At 52.4% G+C, this 17,452-nt stretch overlaps 3 protein-coding genes across 9 annotated transcripts in view; all 3 read right to left on the reverse strand.

Annotated features, from left to right (window-relative positions):
* Positions 1-2,307, reverse strand: part of ENTREP3 (endosomal transmembrane epsin interactor 3) — an 8,519-nt gene extending 6,212 nt beyond the window's left edge. Inside the window, 5 exon segments of the mRNA XM_017867798.1 lie at positions 426-533; positions 660-779; positions 885-995; positions 1,201-1,257; positions 1,469-2,307. Of these exon segments, the coding sequence (XP_017723287.1) occupies positions 426-533; positions 660-779; positions 885-995; positions 1,201-1,257; positions 1,469-1,693 (621 nt within the window). The 5' untranslated portion in view covers positions 1,694-2,307.
* Positions 2,308-2,811: 504 nt separating this feature from the next.
* Positions 2,812-9,987, reverse strand: SCAMP3 (secretory carrier membrane protein 3). The gene is given in 10 exon segments (XM_017867805.1): positions 2,812-3,253; positions 3,512-3,629; positions 4,099-4,200; positions 4,312-4,471; positions 5,480-5,589; positions 5,591-5,606; positions 6,994-7,114; positions 7,201-7,323; positions 9,212-9,289; positions 9,645-9,987. Coding segments are annotated over 10 exon segments (1,041 nt in total). The 5' UTR covers positions 9,711-9,987; the 3' UTR covers positions 2,812-3,106.
* Positions 9,988-10,420: 433 nt separating this feature from the next.
* Positions 10,421-17,452, reverse strand: part of CLK2 (CDC like kinase 2) — a 10,546-nt gene continuing 3,514 nt past the window's right edge. The window contains exons 3-14 of one of the 7 annotated variants that reach the window (XR_001884619.1): positions 16,689-16,917; positions 15,908-15,995; positions 15,493-15,559; positions 15,210-15,326; positions 14,231-14,397; positions 13,363-13,457; positions 12,191-12,320; positions 12,011-12,093; positions 11,764-11,843; positions 11,493-11,583; positions 11,121-11,256; positions 10,421-10,949 (exon numbers count right to left, since the gene is read on the reverse strand). Coding sequence is in view for 6 of the 7 variants with exons in the window: in XM_017867799.1 (XP_017723288.1) it covers positions 10,767-10,949; positions 11,493-11,583; positions 11,764-11,843; positions 12,011-12,093; positions 12,191-12,320; positions 13,363-13,457; positions 14,231-14,397; positions 15,210-15,326; positions 15,493-15,559; positions 15,908-15,995; positions 16,689-16,917 (1,330 nt within the window). In the remaining variant the exon portion in view is untranslated. The remainder of the gene's footprint in view (positions 10,950-11,120; positions 11,257-11,492; positions 11,584-11,763; positions 11,844-12,010; positions 12,094-12,190; positions 12,321-13,362; positions 13,458-14,230; positions 14,398-15,209; positions 15,327-15,492; positions 15,560-15,907; positions 15,996-16,688; positions 16,918-17,452) is intronic. The other 6 variants (XM_017867802.1, XM_017867801.1, XM_017867800.1 and 3 more) reach the window with 6 other exon arrangements.

Genomic DNA, 17,452 nt, shown 5'->3' on the forward strand with positions numbered 1-17,452 from the left:
CAATTTTGTATTTTTAATAGAGACAGGGTTTCGCCACGTTGCTCAGGCGGGTCTTGAACTCCTGGCCTCAGGTGATCTGCCTGCCTCGGCCTCTCAAAATGCTGGGATTACAGGAATGAGCCACTGTGCCCAGCCTAGGACTTTCTTGACTCTACCCCACCATCCAGTCCCATTCTCTAAAGCCCCCTCTCCTGGTCCCAGATGGGCATCACATACTTAAGTCACTCCCTGCCATCTCCCCTTCTCATCCTCCCCATTAAACATCCATTCCTCCAATAGATGAGGATAATAGATAACCCATAGCGCCTGGTGCTCAAAAGCCAGATCTGTAGCCATTGTTCCCTCAGGCAAGTCTCAGCACACACACCCCTGCCCCCACCATACCTGCGTGTCCCTGGCCTCCGCTCCCCTCGCTCCCCTCTCACCGTATGCACGAGGTCCAGGGAGAAGATTTGGATGCAGCAGACAATAGCAGAGAGGGTACAGATTATAGCGGCACAAATGGTGAGCCCACAGACGCTGAAGAGCAGGTTCTGGGGAAGGGAAAAGAGGAGAGGAATCAGGAGAGGGCTAAGTCCCATACATTATGGGCCTGTGAGTACCCCAGGAAGGGAGGCAAGAGTGAGAACCAGGAGGATGTTTGTGGGGTGCAAGCTCACCTTGAGGGCCCCTCGGGCTTCATCACAGGTGGAGTTAGGGGCAACTTTCAGTTCCTGCCCCGACTCTGGACAGGGCCGGAGGAGGGGAACAGAGGGACAGCACACACAGACCTTTCCTTCCTGAGTGGAGCAGGGAGGGTGAGGCAGCCTGAGTCAGGACAAACTCAGGTGTCCTGCGCACCTCCCCAGGCCAGTTCTTTCCAGCTCTCCCTCCTCAAATCTCACCAGAGAGCACTGTTGGAAGTCTCGGGCCAGTTGAGCATTCTTACAGGACAGTACAGAGCCAGCCATGCTAAGCATGACACAGAGCACCGAAAGCAAGGAGAAGAAGGAGATCTGGGGAAAACAGGGTGCAGACTCAGGGCTGGGACCCTCATGACTACTCCTCTGCCACGGACAGAGTCCCCCTCCTTCACAGACACTTCATGCCCACCCGGCTGGCACCAACTGGGGAGCCAGTTCCCTTCTTGAGGGCATAAATGGGCTTCCTCTTGGGTGCTGGGCACCTGCCTCCCAGTGGGCACTGGACCCTGGCACCTACCACTAGAGTGAATGGCCGCTTCCAGGACACAATGCCAACCACCCCGGAGAACGCCAGCTGGGGACAGAGTGGGCACAGGCTCAGCCTGGCAGGGGAGGCTCCTGAGTGAGCCCCTCACCACAGGATGCACCCAGCCCTGTAAGGAGGCAGAGGACCAGGAGAGGGAGGAGAGGCAAGGATGTGGACTTGCAGCTGGTGTGGAGGGTGGGGCCCGAGGAGCCTTCCCCACCCAACAACTGTGCACCCAACAACCGTGCACCCAACTCACCGAGAACCCAGCCCAAGACGGGCAGGACCTCTTGATGCTCTCAGTGGTGGTGACGGAAGAGGCCACCATGCTGAAGGTGACCACCAGGATGCCCAGGAGCACCTGGACCAGCCCCAGCGTAAGCAGGGCCTGCAGCCAGGGTCGGTGGAGGCGGAGGTGGGTAAGGCCCCTGGTGCTGGGCCGGCTGGTCAGTGAGCGGCTGGAGTCACTAGGCGAGGGCATCATGCCTGCTGCCCGGTTGCCTGCGCCTCGCTCGGCCCTCCCTGGCACTTGGGAGCATCTCAGAGGTGCCCAAGGCCCCGTCCTTTCTCCTCTCCACCCCCCTCGCTCTACAGCCCACCCCCTGGCTGGGTCCCCTGGGGCATGGCCGAGGGACGCCAGCTGTGGGGGAAGCCAAGGGAGGGGCGTCACGGAGGGACCGCGGAGTGCTCCCTCCCCACCACGGGCACTGGACGGGCACCGTGCCCGGGGCGACGATGAGGACGCGGGGGCACCGGCTCATCGCATCTCCCTAGGAAAGAGGGGCACCGAGAAGGGCCAGTCCAGGAGTGAGGAGGGGGCGGCGGCCCAGAGCCCAGGGAGGGATGGGGAGGGTAAAAGTGGGAAGGATGGAAAGAAGTCTAGAGAAGAGGGGAGAGGTCGGCGTGGGGTGACTCTAGAGGCGCGGTCGGTGTGCCCTCAGGGTGTCCAGTGGGATCCGGGGCCGCCTGGTGGGGAGAGGCCGCGGCGCCGCTGTCTCCTGTGTCGCCTGTCCCGCTCGCCTCCCCACCATGCTCCGCTCCCTGAGCTCCGGCTGCCGCAGGTCGGGGACTAGAGGGGGATGGGAATGGGGCTGGTGCGGGATGGAGGGGCGTGGCGGTGAGGGCCGGCGCGGTGCACCCCGGGAGTTGTAGTTCGGGACTGAGACCCTGTCGGGGGTCGGGTTTGGGGGATCCCGCGGCAGGGCTAGGCAGTCGGATCTGCCCTTCGAATGAGCACTCCACCAGTCCCTTCCTCTCTCTGGACCCTGGCTAGCCTGCTAATGATTCTTTGGGCGTCCACTTGAGCCCCACCCAGCTTTTCAGGCTCCAGGCCCGCGTATTCCTTGGCATTCCTGGCAGAGGCGGTGGCTCTTCCCCGTCATTAATGGAGAGGGGTGGGGAGCAGGGCTCCCTGGCGTCTCCCGGTTTCGCGTTTCCTTGGACTTCCCACCTCCTTCCTGCGCCAGCCACCTGGGCTCCACCGCCCTGCCCCTCCTATCTCCCAGTTTACACTAAAGCCGGGTCCGACCTTCCCACCTCACTCCACACTCTCCTTTCTCTTTCATAAGGCCTAATTCCCAATGAAGATTCAGGAAACGGGGATGTCAGTTCCAGTTCCACTTTCTTTTTATTTAAATAACCGAAGCAACAGCTGTGGCACAGCAAAGGGAAGCTGGGTTGGGGCGTGTGAGAGGTGGCAGCAGTGTGGCCTGATGGGGGCACTAGGTCACAGTGGACTCCCCCACACGCCTGTCAGGTTCAGCAGTCATGGCCATAGGATTGGGAGCATTGCGGAGGAGCCATCAGGTACTGATGTCTCTCCAAGTCCCAGAGACCTTAGGGATGGGAGCTAAGTCAGCTCCCTCAAGTGGCAGGGCCAGGGCATCCCAGTCAGGGGTCACGGGGCCCGGAAGGCATTTTCAGCAGCCCCAGCGGCTGCACTGGCAGCTGCGGTTCGCACCGCAGGGTTGGAGAAGACACCAGCAGCAAATTCTTGCTGGGCCTTCTGAAAGCTGGCACCTGTGCGGCGGTATAAGGAGTGGATCTGCAAGTAGAGGACAAAGAGATTGCAGCACATTCCAGCAACTGGTTCCCCACCCCAGCCTAACAGCATCACTACCACTCAGCAGCCTGCTGCCCAGCATACACACACACACACACACAAAAACACACACCCCAGAGGTCCATTAGCTGAGAACCACCCAGCAGCCTGACCTGTGCTGGTTGCTCCTGAATGTTCCACCCAGGCCCCTGGGGACCCATGATCTCACCCTCCCAGCCCCACCTTCAACACAGCCCTTACCCGTTTCAGCATGACAATTCCTAGCACAGCAATGCCAGTGAAGAGCAGGGCGACCAGCAGCATGAGCACGGCTACTGCTGTGTTGGCCTTCAGCACCACCAGAGCGGAGATCCAGCCGCTGTAAGGAGGGGAAGGAGGTGCCAGTGAAGTGGGTCTCCTCAGCTTCTCCACTGGTTATGCCACCAACATCCCCTGTTCCTACCCTTCCCATCAGTAGTGGCTCCCCTGTCAATCTGGCAGTATTCCAAGCACCACAATCCCAAACTATATCTACTCTCTTCATAGTTTAATTCCAGTTTCTGAACCATTAGCCCTGAGCTCTCCAAGCTCTTCCAGGCACTCGTCTGGGGATTCTTCTTCCTCCTTTCAACCATGGTTCTGTGTCTCCTCCAGGAGGCCGCCTCGGATTAGCCAAATGCAGCATTCTTCCCTTCAATCTATATGAGTCAAGATGTCTTATATCTCATTAAACTAGTACCTCCCAAGGATTAAAACCACATTTCCTTTTTCTGAACAACTCCTATCTCAGCACCCAGTGCTGGCTTGGTCTAGAGGGAAAGGTGAGGGTGGATGACAGCCTCACAAACCTGAATCCCCAACCTGGGATACCAATGGCCTGGAGGACAAAGAGCACATCCTGGACGAAGAAAATGAAGAAGAAAACGAAGAAATTGAATGAACTGTCACTCCTACAAAGAGGAAAAAAATGGGGAGGGTGGGAGAAGAGTTAGAACTGAAGGATGGGCAGATGTGGGGCCCATCCCAGGTCTCCATCATTCTCCCACCACTAACACACTTACCGGAAAGCCTTATACATGGGGCGGTACCAGCAGACAAAGGAGCAGGGCGTGAAAAGGAGGACCCAGAGGATAGAAAGCCCAAAGCCTGCGCCATTGTTGGTTTCCACACAGAAGCTGGCCAGGCAGGCGAGGAAGTTCAGGAGAAGAGCCAGCGTGCTGCCTAAGGGGCAGAGGGACAGGATGAGGAGTCCTTCTGGAATGCAATGAAGACTCCTTCTCATCTATGCTCACCCGGTAACTAATTCACCAAACATGGCGGAGCAAAGAAAGGAAGGCAACTGCTGCCTTCATGGAATCCTCAACGGGGAGATGGAGAAAGCAAATCTCAATAATGTGTGATCCCCTTGCAAAGACTTTTTTCTTTTTTTTTTTTTTTTTTTTGGATGGAGCCCTCGTCTGTCTCCCAGGCTGATCAGCTGCAGTTGGTGCAATCTCAGCTTACTGCAAGCTCCCACCTCCAGGTTCAACGCCATTCTCCTGCCTCGCACTCTTCCGAGTAGCGCTGGAGAACTACAGGGCGCCGGCCACCCACGGCCCCAGCTAATTTTTTTGTATTTCTTTAATAGAGAGGGGTTTCACCGTGTTAAACCAGGTGGTCTACAATCTCCTGATCTTGTGTCTGCCCACCTTGGCCTCCCAAAAGTGCTGGGATTACGTTGTAAGCCACCGCGCCCGGCCTTTTTTTTTTTTTTTTTTTTGAGATGGAGTTTTGCTTTTGTTGCCCAGGCTGGAGTGCAATAGCATGAGCTCGGCTCACCGCAACATCCACTTCCCCGGTTCAAGTGATTCTCCTGCCTCAGCCTCCCGAGTAGCTAGGATTACAGGCATGCACCACCACGCAAGGGTAATTTTGTATTTTTAGTAGATAGGGTTTCTCCATGTTGGTCAGGCTGGTCTCAAACTTCTGACCTCAGGTGATCCACCCACCTTGGCTTCCCAAAGTGCTGGGATTACAGGCGTGAACCACCATGCCCAGCCCAAAGACATCTAAAGAATTCAAAATATATTCATGCATAGGGACAATAAAAAGTGGGGAGAGGGCAAGAACATTTGCTAGCAGGCTGGTGAGTTCTAAATAGAGGTGAAGTGTTTGGTTCTTGGTGAGCGGACCCCAGGGCAGCTAAGAGATCTACCTGTAATTTCCTCCAAAAGGCTTCTCACTACTCACACATCCAGAGGTAGTACATGGTGGATACAGTCTTCTGAAATTCTTGGGGGATCTCCATGGAGATGTCCTGGAAAAAGCAGGGCTGAACTGGACAAAAGAAGGTAGAGGGGCCAATTGTTCTGTCGAGCTGTAAGGCACAAGAAAAACAGATGGACCCCAGAAGTAAGGCAGAGACCAACAAAGGAATCACTCGCCCTTCTCTCTATCCCTGGATCCTCTTTCTTTCTTTCTTTCTTTCTTTTTTGAGACAGGGTCTCACTGTGTTGTTCAGGCTGGAAGGTAGTGGTATGATCACGGTTCACTGTAGCCTCAACCTCCTAAGCTCAAACAACCCTCCCACCTCAGTTTCTTTTCTTTTTTTTTTTTCCTGAGATGGAGTTTCGCTCTTGTTGCCCAGGCTGGAGTGCAGTGGCCTGATCTTGGCTCACTGCAACCTCTGCCTCCCGGGTTCAAGTGATTCTCCTGCCTCAGCCTCCTGAGGAGCTGGGATTATAGGCATGTGCCACCATGCCCAGCTAATTTTTGTATTTTTAGTAGAGACAGGGTTTCATCATGTTGGCCAGGCTGGTCCCGAACTCCTGACCTCAGGTGATCCACCCGCCTCAGCCTCCCAAAGTCGTGGGATTACAGGCATGAGCCCCGGCACCTGGCCATCCACCTCAGCTTCTTGAAGAGCTAGGACTACAGACAGATACCATCACGCCCTGCTAATTTTTTTCTTTAATGTTTTGGAGACAGGATCTCACTATGTTGTCCAGGCTGGTCTCTAACTCCTGAGCTGAAGCAACCTGCCTGCCTCAGCCTCCCAAAGTGTTGGAATTACAGGCGTGAGGCACCATATCCAGCCCTGGATCCTCTCTTTTATCTCCAATTTGGGGTCCAAGGAGACAAAGGAGAGTGGAAAAACCAATACTGTTCATTATTATTTAAAACATCCAAGCACTGTGCCAAGCACTTCACATAGATCTTGTTTAACCTTCACAACAACCCTGTCAAACAGATGCAAACATGGTTTTCATTTTATAAATAGTGAAACTGAGGCACTCAAGATTAAGTAACTTCCATAAAAGCTCATGGTTAGTAAGCAGTATCTCCAAAATTCAAACTCAGCAGTCTGACTCCAGAGTCTAGTTTTTTTGTTTTGTTTTGTTTTTGAGATGGAGTCTCACTCTGTCAGCAGGCGGGAGTGCAGTGGTGCTATCTTGGCTCACTGCAACCTCTGCCTCCCGGGTTCAAGCTATTCTCCTGCCTCAGCCTCCCAAGTAGCTGGGACTACAGGTGTGTGCCACCATGCCCAGCTATTTTTTTTTTTTTTTTTGTTTTTAGTAGATACAGGGTTTCACCATGTTGGCCAGGATGGTCTTGATCTCTTGACCTCGTGATCCGCCCACCTCAGCCTCCCAAAGTGCTGGGATTATAGGTGTGAGCCACTGTGGCCGGCTGAGCTCAGGCTCTTAAGACCTGTTTTTGCTCCTCCCAAACTCTCAGATGCTCTTCCCCACTCTACTACTTACTAGCTGCGCCCCCCAGGGCAGCATGCTGCAGCTCTCGCTCCCTTCGGTCCAACTCCTCTGCCTTCCGGTTGAGCTCCTCCTGTTTCTTTAGCAGTTCAGCTGTAGCTGCTGCAGCTGAGGCCTGCCCAGTGTGAGCAGACAGAGATGTGAGCCCTGGGCCCGAGGACTGGCCCTTCTCCCCAGCCCTCACCTGCACACCTCCTGTACCTGAGTGCTGTAGGAGCCATAGTTCTTAGGTTCTGTGGGGCTGAGCTTTCTTGAGGGCTGCAAGGAGGGAGCTGAGGGTGGAGGCAATGGGGCAGGGGCTGGAGGCTCATAGGCTGGTGGTGGCTGTTGAGGAAAAGACCTTAGTGATCATCTAGTCCCTCATAACACAGGAATCTAGAGTCTGCTTGAATACCTTTAGACTCATGATGTAAGGAAGCAGCCTTTCCCCCATTTGTTAGGAAGCTAGCTCTTCTGTTGAATTTCTGTCAGAGAACCGTATGATGACCTGTAGCAACCTTATCATCCCTCATATCCAATTCCTTAGCAAGGACTCAAATCACTCGTCTACCACATCTCCCCATTTAACTGTGCTTTTTTTTTTCCTTTTCTTCTGGGGATAGGGTGTGGGGTCTCTCTCTGCCACCCAGGCTGGAGTGCAGTGGTGCAATTATCACTCACCGAAGCCTCAAACTCCTGGGCTCAAGCAGTCCTTCCATCCCAGCCTCCCAAGTAGCAAGGACTACAGGCATGTGACACTACACCTAGCCAATTTTTTTTTTGGTTTTTTTTTTTGAGACGGAGTCTCGCTCTGTCGCCCAGGCTGGAGAGCAGTGGCACGATCTCCACTCACTGCAAGCTCCGCTGCCTCCCAGGTTCACGCCATTCTCCTGCCTGAGCCTCCCAAGAAGCTAGGACTACAGGTGCCGCCACCACACCCAGCTAATTTTTTTTTTTGTATTTTAGTAGAGACANGCTTGAATACCTTTAGACTCATGATGTAAGGAAGCAGCCTTTCCCCCATTTGTTAGGAAGCTAGCTCTTCTGTTGAATTTCTGTCAGAGAACCGTATGATGACCTGTAGCAACCTTATCATCCCTCATATCCAATTCCTTAGCAAGGACTCAAATCACTCGTCTACCACATCTCCCCATTTAACTGTGCTTTTTTTTTTCCTTTTCTTCTGGGGATAGGGTGTGGGGGTCTCTCTCTGCCACCCAGGCTGGAGTGCAGTGGTGCAATTATCACTCACCGAAGCCTCAAACTCCTGGGCTCAAGCAGTCCTTCCATCCCAGCCTCCCAAGTAGCAAGGACTACAGGCATGTGACACTACACCTAGCCAATTTTTTTTTTGGTTTTTTTTTTTGAGACGGAGTCTCGCTCTGTCGCCCAGGCTGGAGAGCAGTGGCACGATCTCCACTCACTGCAAGCTCCGCTGCCTCCCAGGTTCACGCCATTCTCCTGCCTGAGCCTCCCAAGAAGCTAGGACTACAGGTGCCGCCACCACACCCAGCTAATTTTTTTTTTTTGTATTTTTAGTAGAGACAGGGTTTCACCGTGTTTGCCAGGATGGTCTCGATCTCCTGACCTCGTGATCCGCCCGTCTCGGCCTCCCAAAGTGCTGGGATTACAGGCTTGAGCCACCGCGCCCGGCCCACCTAGCCAATTTTTAAAACGGTTCAAGAGATGGGGGTCTCACTGTTGCTCAGGATGGTCTCCATCAAATTCCTGGGCTCAAGCAATCCTCCCACCTCAGCCTCCCAAGTGGGATTATAAGCTTGCACACCATGCTTGGCTCCCCCGCCCCCCCCTTTTTTTTCAGGTACCATGAAAACCCCTTAAATTCTTACAACTCACCATTTTCTAATCCAGTGGGACAAACAGGTGTAGTCCTCCTCATTCCTTGCTTTCAAACTGCACACCTAACCTAAACTCCAACGAGCCCCAACCTGTATTTTCTTCAAGAAAGCCTTCCCATACAGAACATTGGTTAAAGCCTTGCCAGCCTCCAGATGTTCCCAGGACTGACTTTTAGAGCTCAAACCATTCGGGTTCGTGGCCCTGGTGGCCCTAGAAGGATGAGGCATCCCATGGCTGACTAACCTCTCAGGGAACTGAGATCACAGTGCCTCTTCCTTCCTATGCATGCAGAAAAGTCCCCTGTACCCAGGCTGACTTGTCTCACGGGCAAACCCTCCCCTTCCTTGAATTCCTGTGCTCTCCAGTAGCTCACCTCCCGGGTCTCAAAAGGGTTGTAGACGTCAAGAGTGGCATACTGCCGGCTGGGTCGGTGCTGGATCACAGCTGGGTCCTGAGGGCAGAGACCTGGGGCTCAGCTGGCGCCCGGTGCCACTTAGGGGAATTCCCAGGGAGCATTCCCAAACTGCCTGTGGCTCCAAGTACTGCACCTTCGGGGTCACGCCGTTGTCCCAGGACTGGGACAACATATACCTCGAATCCATCATCCAACACTGCCAGCACCAGCCCATTAAGGGGCAGGGCCCGCCCCCCAGAGTGCTCACTGGTCTAGAGTCGCTGTCACCCCACGTGGCGGCTCTTCCCAGGATCAAATGTCACGAATGGGGATGGATACAAGGTAGCCCGACCCTACAGAACCGGGAAGAATCAACCTGACTGCCCAAAAGAGGCCGACCGGCGCGAGTCACCTGAAAGGGGTTGTCAAGCTCGCTGGGCTCGGCGAATGGGTTTCCGCCGTCTCTGCTCTGAGCCATGTTTGCAACTGCGACCTCCGCGGCCCTCTGCCCTCCACGCCCCTGCCGCAGCAGTGGCGGTAGTGGTAGACCTCAGAGTCCACTTCACTCGCCTCAGTTCGCCCCGCTTCTCTGTGCACGGATTGGTTCCACCGACCGGAAAGGCCACAAGGATCCCCGCAGCAGCCGTGGGTTGCGCCTGCGTCTTGGCCAAAAGCTAAGACGGAAGTGCCCCCACGTGATATCTCTAACCCAGGGCCCACAACCAAGTACCGCCCCTCTTCTATGTGACTTCCTTCCACTAACGAACTACACTTCCCAGCAGGCCTCGCGTAGGAATCCGGCCTTCCTAGTCTCTCGAAATGGACGACGGGAGCCTTCTGACCGGCCCTGCCAAAACCCTAGGAGTCAGGTTAAGAACGTTTTCAACCTGGGTTTCTGGCTCTATACTGGGGCGCAGCCCAATGACTCTAGGAGTCAGATCTTTCCCAACTCTCATGATTCCACATCCGAGAAGTGCCACCATATAACACTTCTCTATTCTAATCTGAAATAAATGCCCCACCCATCGCTACCCTCCCCTATAAGGTGGACAGGGGAAATAAACTGGTAGCCTGGCTCTGCTTAATTTTGGAGGGTAAGAAGGACTCCCTTCATACCCAAAACTCAAGAAAGTTTGCCAATCGTTTCATCCCTCCACCCCAGCATTCCCAAACCTCCAACTCCAGGGATGGGGGTCAAATGAAGCACGTTATTTTATTTCACAAAGACTGTACAAAATTCCTTATAAAACATTGGGTAGATGCCACCTGGTTACCTCACTCGGTCCCCATCCAACTCCGTATGAGGGGGCAGGTGAGGGTGGAAACTGTGTGGAAGAGCATTATGTACAAGGCAGGGGTTGAAGTGATAGGTACAAGTTCTTTCATATTTACACTATTTCACATATTCACAGGTATATAGACAGCCAGGAGGAAGGAGTGAACTCTGGCTGGTTCTCTTGTATAAAAAAGCACCAGTGTCCTGGACTGGACACCCACTGCTATAAAAGATGCAGGGGGGCCCAGGGCCTGATCGTCACCGACTGATATCCCGACTGGAGTCCCACAACTTGTTGGGTGGCTCAGCCCGAAGGCGGGTGAAGAAAGGATGCTGAAGGGCTTCACCCAAGGTCAGCCGCTTAGCTGGTTCATACTCTAGCATGCTTTCAATCAGATCGAAGAGCTGGTGGTGTTCCTCTGCCTCTGAGGTCAGATACCGCTGGTGGAGGAGGGCAGGAAAAGGTGAGGCAGGATGCCTTATAAACCCTGCCTTCTTCAAGACCCTACCTTTCATTCTTGGAGAACCAAGGCTCTGCTTGCAACCAATTTGAAGGCTACCTAACCACGACCACACCAGGACCAACGTTTCTGATATTATAGCTCAACCTACCTTCCCACTAGCACAATTACTCCATAATCTTTGAAAGTTCTTTCTACTTGTATATCCTTGTCAACTTCATGAATCTTCTTTAGTTCCTCATTAAAATGTAAGCTCTTCAAAGGTAGTTTATTCTTTTCTGTCTGACCTAAAGAATCCAGGACATTGCTTTGATCTCTGGTTGTCTCAAGGTTAGGCTGTCTAACCTCCTTCCCTCCACAAAACCACTCCCTCTTATGTTTCCTCTGTTGACCAAAGATGTCTTCTTTCAGCTTTCCTCCCCTCCTTTCCTAACCCTCTGGTTGTGAAGAGCATTCCAGGGGCAAACCACCCTAAGAAGTGACTTCTGGATGGTGGGCACTATTTATCCCGAGCCCGGCTCACCCGCAGCGGTTTGCAGTTCTCACGAACATAGCGCCCAGCTGATGTGTTCTCATCCCAATCCAGGCGACCCCGGTAAAAATATTTCTGCTTTCTAGAGGGGAAGGGGAGGTTGAGGAATCAGAAGGTCACCCTTGTTACAATTCCCTTATTTCCCCATCTGAAAGTAACTGAGGGGACAGGAGGCATCAAAGAAAAAAGAAAATGATGTGAAACAGACCAATTCTGTGGAGAGAAAAGGAAAAGGGTTAACTAGTGCCCACTCAAGGTTCACCTTGTCTTTCGGATCATCCGGGAAGGGATAGGACCCAATATCCTTTCCATCATGGCTAGATGCTCTCTGTTGTCATGGGTCTGGGAAACAAAAACAGAACTGAGCATGGGACTGAAAAGGGCATGCTGAGGACCAGCTGCCAGGAAGGTGGCCAATGTGGAGAACTGAGTAGGCAGGTCCTCAGCAGACAACAAAGCAACCAGGTAGAAGAATGCCAGGTGGTCAAGTAAGATATCCCATCACTTACCTGGAAGAGGGTGAATCCCACATAGTACTCAAAGATGATGCAGCCTATACTCCACACATCACAAGGCTGTGACCAGCCCAACTCTGGGTGAGAATGGGAGGGAAAAGGTGTTATGAGGCTTAGGTGGCCCCACCCTCACCACATCATCTCACACACTTGGACAGCCTTGCCCTCCCTTACCAAGGATGACCTCTGGTGCTCGGTAATGGCGAGTGGAGACAATGGTGCTATGGTGCTCATGGTCAAAGGTGGCACTGCCAAAGTCTACCACCCGCACAGCTGTGCTCTTCACACTGCGCTCATCTCGCTTCTAGGAGCAGAGGAGGAACAGGATGAACCTCTGCACCCAGACTGAGATTCCACCAGTATTCTCTACCGTGCTTCTGAGCCTTAAAAAAGCTACTGTGATCTCCTGCCTGGCCCCACAAGCCCTGGGAAATTTCCTGTTTTACAGCTTCCACCACATCCAGCGTAATACTTTTAGAAGTAGGGGAGCAAACGGATTAAGAAATGATTCTAGAACAGCGTGCACGTCTGTAAGCATCTGAAGACTACAGCCAAGTGCCGGATATAGTTATTCTGAAAACATGTAACATGTAGCAAATGGGTTTTTCTGAAAAAAAATGTAACATGTAGCAAAGGGGTTTCTCTGAAAATATATAACATGAGGCAAAGGGGTCAAGGGAGGGAGAGCTTCTTTAGGTCTGAGATCGCCGAGATCGCCATCATCTCCAGTTAGTCAAGGGAGCCAAGCTTTCCTACCTCACAGAAATATACATCTCAAAAAAGAAGTCCAGGCCAGGCACTGTGGCTCACACCTGTAATCCCAGCATTTTGGGAGCCCGAGACAGGCGGAGGTTAGGGGTTTGAGACCAGCCTGGCCAACATGGCAAAACCCCATCTCTACTAAAAACACAAAAACTAGCCAGGCATGGTGGCGGGTGCCTGTAATCCCAGCTACTCCAGAGGCTGAGGCTGAGGCAGGAGAATCACTTAAACCTGCGAGGGAGAGGTTGCAGTAAGCCAAGATTATACCAATGCACATCAGCCTGGGCAACAGAGCAAGACTCCGTCTCAAATAAATAAATCAGTCAGTCAGTCAGTCCAAAAAGAACCTTAAAAATGTTCACTCTACTGGAAAGTTATCTGAAGTCCCCTGTACAAGTTATCTCCCAATTTAAGTCTTAAGAGATCTCTCCCTTTCAACCTATCTAGTTTTACCCACTTGGAACCAGACAGGGAGAAAATGTGGGAGGACAAAATAAAAAGGGAGAAAAGAAAGGGCTCGGCACAAGGCAAAGTGGCCCAGCTGCCTACCCCCAGTAACCAAGGGCAGACCCTATCCATCTTACCTTCTCTAGGTTGTAGGTGAGCTCATAGTCTGAATTCACAAACAGAATATTTTCAGGCTTGAGGTCTGTATGTGTCAGCTTGTTATCATGGAGGACTGTAGGGGAGAAGGCCAGGTCAGGCTTGGTGCAGGTGGCCAGAGCTAACTGGTATCAGCTGACCCCAGGCCTGGTTACCTAGGACAAAGCCAGTGAGGAGACAGGTCCAGAATCATGAGAGGGCTGCTTTCTGCTCTACCTCTAAATGGAATGCCTGGTCTAAGAAGCTCTGCTCTATCTACAATAAGATACATATGTATCTCAACTGATGTTAAAAAAAAAAAGTTTGCTTTGCGTTATAGTGTGTATACACTTTGACATGTGTCTAGCTGGCATTATGTGAACTCAGTTCTGTGAAACTGTATTGTTTTGATGACTCCAGAGGAATAATGTACTTCTTTGAATTCCCCACCTTGCCCCTTAGCTGAACTACATACTCTGTGTTCACATCTGCTTTGCTTTGAATGAACATCTCATCCTAGACAAATATAAGCCTTTAGCCTAAGGAGTGTATTTTTGTCTCTTTATGTTTGCTGTCTGACTGATGCTTTCCCAAGAAGAGGAGGAAAGAAAAAGGGGAGGGTAATTAAGTGCTTTGATTCCAAAGGCCTTCTCTTCTAGCTGATGCTAGGTTAGGTGTAGAGTAAGAACAGTCAGTGACGATAAAGACATTAGTCAAGGAGTTAAGTCAGAAGACATTTCAAGATGACAGTAAAAGAACTGCAGATAACAGAGAGCTGACTGTTTAGGGGCTTCACCAGTGCACAACCGACAGAGAGATCCAATGAAGGGAGGGGATGCCCGAGAGTCCATTTCAGCCCACCCCACTCACACTTGACAGCCTGGCACAGCTGGAAGGCCATGTGGCGCACTTGGTGGATGGGGTAGGGCAGGTAGTTGTTGTCTTTGAGGAAATCGAAGGTGCTAAGGCCCAGAAGCTCAAAGGAGATACACATGTGGCCATGGTAGTCAAACCAGTCAAACATCTGGACACAGAGGCTGAGAAGAGAGATGGGGGAAGGGGGATTATCTGATGAGCTCTCATCTGCCCATCAGCCCTCCAACAAGGAGGTACTTCATAGCTGTTGATTCCACATACTTGTGTAAAACCATGCCAGTTAATACTAACACCAAAATTCAGTTCAGCTAGGGAATAGCCTCTGCAAGACCCAAGAAGAATGGTACTACTTGCCAAGTTTCAAAATATCTTCCTGCATCATTTTAAATAGTTCAAAAAACTGTTTACTGAAGAGCTGTTGAGTGCCAAGTTCCAAACAGTACAGATCCTGGATCATCAAACTGTCCATCCTAAACCCCAACCCCAGCCCAACTCCTGATATTCATTCACCACCAGCTACCACTGGGCTCCTGTTTATACCTACTGGCCTCATATCTTGGCTTAATGTCCTTATTCCATTTTTGGACTGTGAATGTATGTGAACAAAATATTACTGCAGAAATGTCTGTGGCCTTATCAGTATAGTTCTACTTATAAAAGCTTAATTCGTTGTTCGATGAGGTTGATGCTCAGTCCTAGGGCTATGTCCAGTGTGTATCTCTACAGAACCCATTCTAGGCTGGGGTCAAACTACAGAGCAATCTAACTTCCCTGAAAACAAGGGGAGTGGATTAAGGCATGTCATAGGCCCCTGCATTCCTACTTTGATGTTCTACTACTCTAATATGATGAACAAAAGATGAATGGATGAGAAGGTCTAGGATTCCCCTGTCTGCCTAAACCAGATCTAGAAGTCTCTCCTGAGTAGGGGTTGGGCCTCTCAGCCTCCCTACATATTTTCTTGCTTGCTTACTTCTTGTTGTCAGGGTCTTTCTCGTTTATTTTCTCCAGCACGTTGATCTCAAGTCGAGCTGCTTCCTTGTACTTCTCCACATTCTTAATGATCTTCAGGGCAACTCGAGCCCCACCCCTGTAAGTTGGCAGGAGAGGCTTTTGCTGGGTTCTCAAGAATGTCTCAAAATGAACAGGGCTGTAAGGGGACTAAGAAATCCTACCTTAGGTTAATTAGCAAAATAGCCCCATATAACCCCCACCATCTCTTTATCCCCACATAGTAGGGAGGGAGTGACAGTTACCTGCGATGGTCAACACATTGTACAACTCGGCCGAAGGTTCCCTCTCCTAAGGTGCTAACGATTTCATCTGAAATGAAAGAGAGCAGGGTCGGGGAGAGGGAGGGAGAGAAGGTGGGGAATGAGCTGAGTTGGAAGAAAAATGGGGACAGCAACCTGGGGTGGAGATGAAGGAAGGGGAACAGATACAGATGGTCACAGGGGAAGAAAACCCCTGCGTGATTCCCACCACCTTTAACCCAGGGGCCGTGAGAGCTGGGAGTGGACAACAGAGGTCAATTCTCAACAGCAACTCAAACCACCCAGATAAACAACACCACTGAGAAAAGGCAAGAGGCTGTGACTCAGGTTGGCTTGGGACGTTAGGATGGCTATGGGACCATTACAGGCTATAGGATTGTTACGATTTGGCTTGTACATCGCTCTTGTAGCCAGTCCCCGACGTGGTAGATGAGGTGGCCCTCAGCGTCGTCCTCTACACTCTTGGCTCTCCGGCTGCTGTGCTGCTGTCGGGGGGCAGGGGGGGTCGGAGCAAGCCAGGTGTCGGAGCGGGGGCCGGAGGGAGGCGGGGTGGGTGGTAGAGGGGTCACCGGTCACAGGCGCCCAGCCAGGGGGGACAGACGATGATGGGGGACAGTGGAAGGGAACACGTCAGATGCAGTAAGGTGGATCGGTGTGAGAAGAGAGAGCGGCGCATAATCCCAAGTCCCCAAACCCAAAACAGGAACAGGGAGAGGCATAGGCAGAGCAGGGAAGTGGTGTTGTTGCCAATGTCACCCACAACCCCATGCTCTACACAATGCCCTTCCGGGCAGATACAGATCTCCCCTTGCCCCCACCCAAGCCCGCCTGCCAAGGGGGCTACAGAGCCCAGGGCTTGGGGGAAAAAGGCAGTTCACAAGCAAGGTCCCCATTAAAGAGTGGAGGCCGCTGGGGCGGAGAAGCTGCTCCCAACACAATAAGCCCAACATGCCAGGGAGAGCACTGGGGGTCACAAATGCTCCGTGCCCATCCATCTCCAAAGCAGATTCCAGGGCCCTTCAAGAGTCGGAGAGCTCCTAAGAGGGTAGGCAAACTCAGTGCCCACCTCAGTGTTCATGCCCCAATGTTCAGCTGAGAACAAGGATACTTCTCACTTACCAGAGTCCTAGAGGGCCTGCAGAAGAGTGGGGAGAGGAAGGGCCTGGGCTGGCACTCACCGAAGATGAGCGGCTAAATGTCCGGCTGCGCCTCCTCCGCCGTCTGTGCTTCCTCCGGCTGCTGCGCTGGCTGCGGTAACTGCTGTTTTCCCGCTGATATTCATAGGAATGCCGATAGTCTGTGTCATAGTAGGCATCTCCCCGATCCCGGCTATAATCGTTGCGTCTGTAGCTGCCACAGTATCGCCTGTCATACACCCTCCGGTCGGATGAACGATCATCGTAACTGCTGTTGGATAACAAAAACCAATTAGGCGTATCTGTTCAGACCACATTCCCTACCATATCCTGTGACAAGGTCTTGCCTTAGTGAGGACTAATAGTAATGCTAGAAAACTGTTCTCGGCCGGGCGCGGTGGCTCAAGCCTGTAATCCCAGCACTTTGGTAGGCCGAGATGGGCAGATCACAAGGTCAGGAGATCGAGACCATCCTGGCTAACACAGTGACACCGTGTCTCTACTAAAAAATACAAAAAACGGCCGGACGCGGTGGCTCAAGCCTGTAATCCCAGCACTTTGGGAGGCCGAGACGGGCGGATCACGAGGTCAGGAGATCGAGACCATCCTGGCTAACACAGTGAAACCCCGTCTCTACTAAAAATACAAAAACTAGCCGGGCGAGGTGGCGGGCGCCTGTAGTCCCAGCTACTCGGGAGGCTGAGGCGGGAGAATGGCGCAAACCCGGGAGGCGGAGCTTGCAGTGAGCTGAGATCGGGCCACTGCACTCCAGTCCGGGCGACAGAGCGAGACTCCGCCTCAAAAAA

Source organism: Rhinopithecus bieti, unplaced genomic scaffold (assembly GCF_001698545.2).
Source record: "Rhinopithecus bieti isolate Rb0 unplaced genomic scaffold, ASM169854v2 scaffold_4129, whole genome shotgun sequence".
Classification (NCBI taxonomy): domain Eukaryota; kingdom Metazoa; phylum Chordata; class Mammalia; order Primates; family Cercopithecidae; genus Rhinopithecus; species Rhinopithecus bieti.